This window comes from Cygnus atratus, chromosome 15 (assembly GCF_013377495.2).
Source record: "Cygnus atratus isolate AKBS03 ecotype Queensland, Australia chromosome 15, CAtr_DNAZoo_HiC_assembly, whole genome shotgun sequence".
In the NCBI taxonomy this organism is placed as follows: Eukaryota; Metazoa; Chordata; class Aves; order Anseriformes; family Anatidae; genus Cygnus; species Cygnus atratus.
In genome coordinates this window covers 17,680,414-17,689,166 of record NC_066376.1, presented here as the reverse complement: position 1 = coordinate 17,689,166, position 8,753 = coordinate 17,680,414, and the positions used below count along the sequence as shown (strand labels likewise).

General features: G+C 40.9%; 1 protein-coding gene across 1 annotated transcript in view; it reads left to right on the top strand.

Moving 5' to 3' along the window:
* LITAF (lipopolysaccharide induced TNF factor) overlaps window positions 1–8,753 on the top strand; it is a 101,318-nt gene continuing 92,565 nt past the window's right edge. Inside the window, exons 1-2 of the mRNA XM_035549046.2 lie at window positions 1–212; window positions 2,060–2,127. Of these exons, the coding sequence (XP_035404939.1) occupies window positions 142–212; window positions 2,060–2,127 (139 nt within the window). The 5' untranslated portion in view covers window positions 1–141. The remainder of the gene's footprint in view (window positions 213–2,059; window positions 2,128–8,753) is intronic.

Genomic DNA, 8,753 nt, shown 5'->3' with positions numbered 1-8,753 from the left:
CAGCGGCGGCCCCGCCGCCCCTTACAGAGCCGTCCGAGCAGGGCCGGTGGTGCCCGAGGAGGAGGAGGAAGAAGAAGATAGGCGGCTGAGGCGAGGGGCGCTGAGGGAGGAGGTGCCCCCTGCCCTGAGGCAGCTGCGGGGATGCGCTGCGGATTTGGCCGGTTCTGGCTCCCTGCAGCCTCCCCCTGGCTGTTACTGGGCTCAGGCCTGGGGTGAGTGCTGGCAGAGCCCGTCCCGGATTGCTTGAGAGAGCTATGTGGCAAAAAGAGCTGTGAGAGCGAAGGCCTTGACAGGAATTTGGGTGCAGAAGTTACCGTGCTCCCCTGTGAACACCTATTGTACAATATAGGGGTGCTGGCCCCTATCATGCATGACTTTATAGGGTGTAGGAGTGCCTTGCAGTAATGCTGTGTCCGCCGTGGGCCTGTAGCAATTCACGTAAACTTTAAATAAGGTTTCCTTTTAATGGTTGTAACAGCATCAGGTTCTGTTGTGTTTGTGCATCAGCTGCCAATCAAGAGATGATAAAGGGCCCCTAAACACATCTTTAAAGGTTCGAAATCTTTTTAAAAAGCCAAAGACTGAGCACCAACACCAGGCTCCTTGCACTGTTAGGAGCTGCGGCCCTGGCACAGCAATGCTGGACATGACAGGAACTCATCTTTGTGTCGGTGAGCTGATGCAGAGGTAGCCAGTGGGGCCGGTAATTTAAAACGATGTTTAAATCACATTTAAATGTTTGAATGTCTGCATATGCCTGTTTTACATAACCAAGAATGCAGGCTGGCTGTAATGGATTAGTGTCCTGATGCACTTCAGTGAGAAGGTCATGCACTTTTGTATAAAAAGCATGAATGCAATTACGAGAGCTGACTGGTAAAAGTCATCTGCTCATAGCGCAGCCTTAAGAGAAGTCCAGCAATCTCTTTTAGCATAATTTAGAAACTTTTTTGCCTTTGAGAAACTTTTAATAGCGATTTTGTAACCCATACTTGGCAAATTGCACAGAGAACAAAGCAGGTTCGTTCACATTGGTTTCTTATCTTTGCAAACGGGCTGCTTGACAAGCACAGGCTGAGAGCATGGGAAGTTCACAGTCTGCTGTGGAGAAAGTACAGGGCTCCTAATCCTTCACAACTGCTTAAAACCTTCTCTTGCTTTGCCACCTTTACCTGTCTCCAGTTAATGCTCAAGGCTTTTTAAATCTTATGCAGACAGATTTAACAATTTTCTGAATTTCACAGCATCATTTAAAGTGTACCCTCCTGCTCTGATGCTTTTATATCACAGCACTTGACATTACATGTGTAATTAACTTCACAGGGAATTATGTGCAGGAGTATTTTGGGGTCAGCTGTAGTCATTATCACAGTCATCCCAGTCTCTGCTGGAGCTACTCCGACCCCTAGCATAGTTTCCAGCAATGTTGATTTTAAGCATTACTAATTATAGAGGTTCTTTGGTTTCTCTTCGGGGACTAACTATACCACTGTCAGAGAAGTTCATGATCAGATTAAGTTTTGCCTGTGATTTGTTTTGTTAGAGTGATGATTTCCATTGTTGCAAATTCACCTCAAGCTCTCCCTGTCTTTCAGCAGCTTTTCAGACAGTTCATGTGGCCACTGAAGTGTACCCCGCTTTGGAGCTTTCTGTGTCTTTCCATTAACTATGGATTTTGAATGGTTACTGTCAATAGTTGTTCCTTTAATTGAGGGCATTTGTTGTGTTACTTCTGAAATGGTAGCTAGTAAAATAAAACTCTTGCTTCCTCCGTTCCCACTTGGAAAGACAACAGACATGCTTTCCTGGATCTATACTTGTTCAATTTTCTTTTGTTTTGTGGCACTCTTTGCTGCAAAATCTGTTCAGTAATCATCTTTGCACCCAAGAAAATATATCAGAAAAACAGATTATTCCACAGAGAATATTTATTTATGTGTGTTTTAGCTGATCCTTAGAAGTAGCTGTTTTGCAAGTCTATTAATAAATTGCTAGAGGACAAAATGCTGCCCCCTCTGTTTAAGTAGGCACAAGTAACAGCTCACACCTTTACTTGCAGGCCCACTGGAGAGCACGGACATCACAGAGAAAAGGAGACTGAGCTGAATCCCTCCAGCAGCTTGGCAGGTAAGTTTTCTCTTTCCTTATTTCATTTGAAGGAAGGAAATTATTAATCCAGTTTTGAAGCTGAAGAGGAATAAAAGTACAAGAAGATTCTGTCCGTGTCAAAGCTGAATTTTCAACAGTTTTATAAAGCTCACACTCTAAAGCCAGACTTGTTTCCTCTACAAGGGCAGGCTGTATGTACCACAGAAGCTTGCAGATCTTCTGTGGAAGCCTACCAGCTTCCCATATGCTCGTGCTTAAGAAAGCATCTCATGGCTTTTATGCTCAGTCACGGATGAACCTGAGATCTCCACAGTTCCTACTGTTGGCTGAAAGTTTGAGGTTGTTTTTAACCAGTCTGCTGTTTGATGCACAACATATTGTTTGATGTCTTTAATATCAGAAAGTTGTCTGTTTCTGGTTGCTGTACCTTGACCACTACACTTGGGACATTTTTTTGTGTCTGTGAAACTAAAGCTATTTACTGAGATGGTGTCGTCACAGCTTTAGTATGTTAGGTAGGAAGTGGATAAACTCAGAGGCCAAAGACTGAGTAATCGTCCATAATGAAGGAAACTGGCAGTTTTGTAGGAAAGAAAAGGATAATGAGATTATCAGACAGGTTGCGCTAATAGCACCATTTTAAGTTCCCATTACGTTCAGAGAAAGGGGTGTGTTTGCTCTTTAGTGATGGGAAAACAAAGGCAATTGATACTCCTGAGAACACAGGGATGAGCTTGTCGTTTTGTTTTAAAGTAATCAGTGTAGTCATTACAAAGGAAGATCGCTGTTATCCTGTGCTGTTCTGAATACCCTGTTGTGATTATATGTGTATATTCCCATGTCCACGGTGTATCTTACTGTCATTTTGCTGTGACTCACAAAGTGTAAAAGCACATTTAAGATTAGCATATATCTGAGTAGTAGAATCAATTTGTTTCAGCATTAATTCCACCTTCAGGAATACCCACCTCATCTATTTAAAGAAAACCCATAAAAGATAGTTCCTGTGTGACAGCAGTATGACAATGGTGGATTCTCTTATTCTATTTAGTGTTGTAAGTGGTACTTCATGATGATAGGCTGTGAATCTAGGCCAGGAAAAAAGGATTGTTTAAAACCCATTTGAGCATAAGCTTAGCTGCAGGCTTCAGAAGGCTGAAGCCCTTTTTTGGCACAGAACCTAAGTTGGGACAGGGAGTGTTTCTGCTTACGTGCCTTGTCTTCTGACCTGAAAGAGCAGCTCTTGTATGTAATTACTCAGATGATAATTGTAAAGGTGAAAACTGCTGTACATTTTGTTGACACAGAAGAGTCTCATTGTTTTGCTGCAACATGGCTATCTCCAACTCTACTGCCTCAAAATATGCAAAATGAGAAATTTCTTGGCTTTTGCTGTCTTGAAACAGCTCAGTCCCATGTTTTGGAGGCTGGTTTTGTATGTTAAGGATAAACAAAGCATGAGGGTATTTCCTTTCTGCAGCAGTTATTTATAAACATTTATGCCAGAGATATGAAGCCTACTGAGAGAAAGTATCTGATGATCGTGCTGCCATCTCAGACTCACTCTGTGTATACAGGCAGTTTCCTGTCCTTCCAGGTTATGACTTTGATTCAGAAAAGTTATTTTAAACGTGACATCATTTAGGTTTTAGTGGAATCAAATATTGCTTTGTGATTAGGCTGCAAGGGTTGTCTGTATTAGATAGGAGAGCTAACAGTTTCCTAGCTGAAAGATTTGGCAGTGTGAACTTCACTTTGCAGGAACAGTGTTTGCTTGGCACTACAGGTAACTGTGTTATGCTGAAAATCTGATTTTTCAATATACATTTGGAAAGCAGATTTGTAAATGGGGGAGTTGTTCAGCATTTCCTTCAGTTTAACTTGACCACAAAGACATACGCAACAAAGCTATTGCCTGTTCCACGACTGGAGGGAGAGCCAAAAAGTTTTTCCATTCTTTTCCTTACCAATGGAAAAAGACCACATATTTTATGTTCCTGTGTGCAGCAGACTTTTCCCCTTCCTGATGAACCTAGCACCCTCCTAGTTCCTTCTGTCATCAGTAGTGTGGCCCAGAATACACTTCTACTGTGGCAAAGCAATCTTTTTTTTTTTTTTTTTTTTGTAGGACAAACAGTCTGCAATCAGCTCCTCACTTGTTTCTTAGTGTGAAAATGAAGGGCTGCAATAATGGGTGTGATTAGATCAGTAAGAGCTCAGCCTCTTTCATAGCCTGCAGATACTCCAGATGAGCAGGGACCAAAATAAGCTGACCACTACGTGTGTGTTGGTTTTTTTTTTTCATTTAGTATGAAGACATATTTTCTGATAAACTGAGTGCTTCAGCTACTTTCTAGAAAAGCTGACTATATAAACTACTATAGAATAGTATAGAAATATATAAGTGAAAAGACATTGCCCATGTTTACTAGATGAAATTAACATCATGGTGGATTATAAGGACTGTAAAATCAGTAAATGTGACCCCCCCATACCCAAATCAAAATACATTTTTTTCTGGTTTGGCTTCTTAGTCATTTGGGCCTAACTTTAATCTATTAATTCCTTTCTGTTTAAAATTTGCAAAGGCTTACAGAACTTTTTTAATTCCTCCTTTTCTCTATGAAGATTTCCTAGGGAATCTTCTTGAAGAACTTCCTTGTTGTGTTCTTCCCACCCCCACCCTTTCCAGAAGGCAAGAAAAAAGTATTCATCTGTTCAAATAATTACAGTATTAACTCAACCAAAATGGTTTGGCTGGCTGTAAATCTCTTCCATTTTCATTCTCTCTGCTTCGTTTTCATTTATTGATTTTTTTCTAATGTTACACCTCTTGCAGTTCTCCAGGCCACCAGAGACTGCTCTAGGAAAAAAATTGTAAGTAATACCAGAATGTTTTATACAAGAACCACAAAGAAAATTACCTGTATTAAAAAAACAACCCTAAGCTGCAGTTACATTTTTCCTCTTTTTAATTTACGCATTATAAAGAAGGCTACAAGTTTCCCTTTCCATGAAAAAGAAAAGAAACAACAAATACATATTCATAAGTGAGTCCAGAAGAGGGGGGCGGCACAGAGTCTCAGGCTGAGCAGTTTATCAACAAAGCCATTTGTCCCTCAGAGTCCAAGGCCTCTAGACTGTGGCCCTCTTAATTTTACTGTGCATCCCTTTCTTTTACCACCTGGAAGGTATTAAAACACCAAGTTGTAAAAGAGTCCTGGTGTGTATGTATGAGTCTTGTTAATAAGAGTCCAGAATTGGTCCTTAGCCAATTCTGGAGGTACAGAAAGGCAAATGCCCTGCAGACTTGAACTGAAGCTCCTCTCTCTCAAGTTTACCACTGTAAGCGCGTTCGAACAAATATACAAAAAGTTTTTTTAAATGTCTGCCAGGTTTGTAGACCTCTCCTTGTTTATTGTTTGCCTTACTCAGGCTGTATTTCTTGCGGGTCTTTGAGACATTTTAATTTTGAATGTGTTGGCTGGGGAAACCCAAAAGAAAATCTGTTTAGATTTCTAATTTGCATATTTAAAGTTTTTGTTTGTTTTAAATTTTCAGCATTCATAGTAGAGTAAAGTATTTGGCCTGTATGCTTCGTTTTGTACTAGAGCTATGTTGAGGTAGAGCTAGAAATTCACAGATTAGAGTGATATTGCTTAGTAACTTCTTGACACTCTTATTGGATTTTATTACCATAGTTCTGCTTTTTACAGCCAGTGCTTCCTGAAACAGAATAAGTGCACTAATGCAAATCATAGTATGCACCAGTATGTTGCATTTATTGTGACAGATTACCCTGCAGTGGAACGTCTCTCCATGTGAAGCTCAGTATGAACCTTCCCTACTGTAGCCAGGAGAAAAAGAAATCCCTTGTTGTCTCAGCATCTGTGCCAACTTGCATTATTTTGCTTTGAATTTTAGGAGCCCTCTTGAAACTGAATCACAATAAACAGTTCAAAATGGAGGTGTCATCCATTCCAGAAAACACTATGCAGCAGATCCCTACAAAGAATAGAAATCTAATGAAAACATTTGCTGCTGCGCTTAATGGTTAGAACTGCCTAACGTTAGTAGAGAAACTAGGGGTGATTTATAGACAAAATGGTTTTTGAGTGCTATAAACAAGGGGAGCTGGAAATGTTATGGAAATCTAAACCATATTAATAAATCTATTCAGGCAGTTCCAGTTAGTCCCTTGATGACTCTCGTCACCATTTTTTTTTCCCTGCAAGTTTCCTGTTAAATTTTGCCCGGGTGTACTTGTTTACTCCTCTGAATCCAGGAAGGCGGCTCATGACCTATGAAACCCAAGACAGGAATACTGCATTGGAACAATCAGAAGTTTTAACACAGACAGTATTTAACACATGATGTAGCTATTTTATCTATTAGTAGTAAAGACTATTAAATGCAGTATTCTGATTATGAGTAATTGTTTTAGTTGCAATTAAGATCTTCAGATTAATTTCCTAAGTACCAGCAATTAGTCACTATACTAGAAGCTGAGCTGTAGGCTGTTCTGCTGTTGGTTGTGCAAAGGCCTTCATTCTCCTTCACCCTGCTGCAACTTAATCTATCGGTAATTCTCTCTTCTTTCCTTTACTTCCATTGTTCCAAGTTTCAGGTAAAGACATTTTTACCTTCTTTTTTAGGATTAAGTGTACTCTCCCTCTGAAAATCTGCAGCAGGATTTAATTTGAATGGAATCTGCAGCAACTGCACTATGCTATGTCAAATCCTAAATGTCAGCATATATGACTTTCCCTGCATCACAATTATTGTTAGTATTCTGTACCCAGGTTAGACAGGGTAGTGGAGCCTTAGGGGGTGCTGAAGGGAATTTAGCTGTGGTAAGTGCTGCACTGGTTGCTGGGTGGAGGACCACATCCCTTAAGGGAGGCCAGAAAGCTGCAAAGCTCGCAGTGCCAATCTAGGGCAAGAGAGGTGCTCTACTGCAGTTACCAGCACATCCTTGGGGCAAGGGGACTACAGGACAAATGAATTCATGGTTTAGCCCTGCATGGTAAGTGGTACACAAGAAGCGTGTATTTGTGCTTGACTGTTTTCCAAGTCAAATTTTACATCCTCATTGCATCAGCTAGGAGGCTTATTCAAGCAGTGCCAACTCCCTCCAAAGTTCAGGGAAGGCAGAGCTGCATGTCTGTCATCCAGGACTGCAGTCTGTGAGCAAGGAGCAGAGCAGCCTTTTCTCTAGTGACCTAGCTGTCTTCTTGACTCAGCTTTTAGAGAATTCAGTTTTTGTAATTCTTTCTTGCAATAAATACGGGCTAAGCTGTATATGCCAAAGTTCAGTATAAATTTGATTTTTATGATGTTTCTGTTTTGAATGACTCTAGTTTAGAAAATCCTTTTTTGCAGCAGAATTAACACAGTGGAAAAGCTGTTCCCCACAAAGCAGTTCACAGTAGCTGTCAGCATCAAACGTTTTCCAGGCACTGCGCTCGCCGCCTGGCAGCCATGCCAGGGTAACCTGGCTGCGAGCCATCCGTGCGTGCAGCCCTGGTGGGTGAAGGGACCATGCTGCAGGATTACCCACCAGTCATCAGTTGTAAAGGACAAGCTATCTTTCTAGCAGTACTACTTACTGTACTACGTGCCCTGCACCTTCTCCAGGATGAATGCACAAGGCTTCAAAAGAACGTGGCTTTTTTTTTTTCTCTGTGAAAGAAAACCTACACAGTATTCCTTACGGTGAGACCTCCAGTCAGCAGTTATTCCCTGAAAAGCAACTACTCTGGGAAATATTTGGACTTTTTTCTCCCACTACATTTCGAAATAACAAAACTGGAAGTGCACATTCCTTGAAACTGATATTAATAGTTGTAAGAAATCAGATCATTTTATAACACTGGAAAATCAGTTACCCTGTAAGTACGATGAAGACATTTCTCTTGTTCCTGTTCATTTCCCATTTGGCTCTTGCAACCTGTGTGAATACATGCCCTCCATTTTAGAAATCTCAGTGCCTCTTGAAGAGTCTCATCTCTACTAGTTCCTATATACAAGTTTCTCTGCTATTAGTTATTGCAGCTATACTAATGGTGGGTAGTCTGGACAGCCTGGACCTCTCCAGAGTTAGACACCGTAGTTGCTCCCATGCCAGCAGCTGGCCTCTGGCACAGGCTGAACGCTAGCAAAGACAACATGCTGTACCGGGGCTCGTAGGGTATGGCAAATTGAATAACACAACATACAGTGAATGGTGCTGCTGGAGAGACCATATACTTATGAATACAAGGCAATATCTTTAATTCCTTTAGATTTGTGAAGGGTTGAGAACTCTGTGGTGAGAATATTAGCACAGAAAAGAGAGAGCAGGGAATCAGAAGGACAATGGGAATGCTTAAAAAGCTAAAGAGATGTAAAAGCTAAATACAGAGCTCTGGAAGACAGTGATGGTACCATCCCTGCAACCTGTGCAGATTATCCAAACATGATAGCCCCTTTCCATTTACTTGTTGTTAGGGCATCACAGCTATGGCAAGACCCTGAATGTAGCTTTAGATAGAATTGAATGTAGCTTCAGGTAGAATATAGAATATCTGTCTATATCTATCTTATATAGAGAGATATATTCTATATAGAATATCTACCTAGTATATAGAATTATCAGCTAGGAA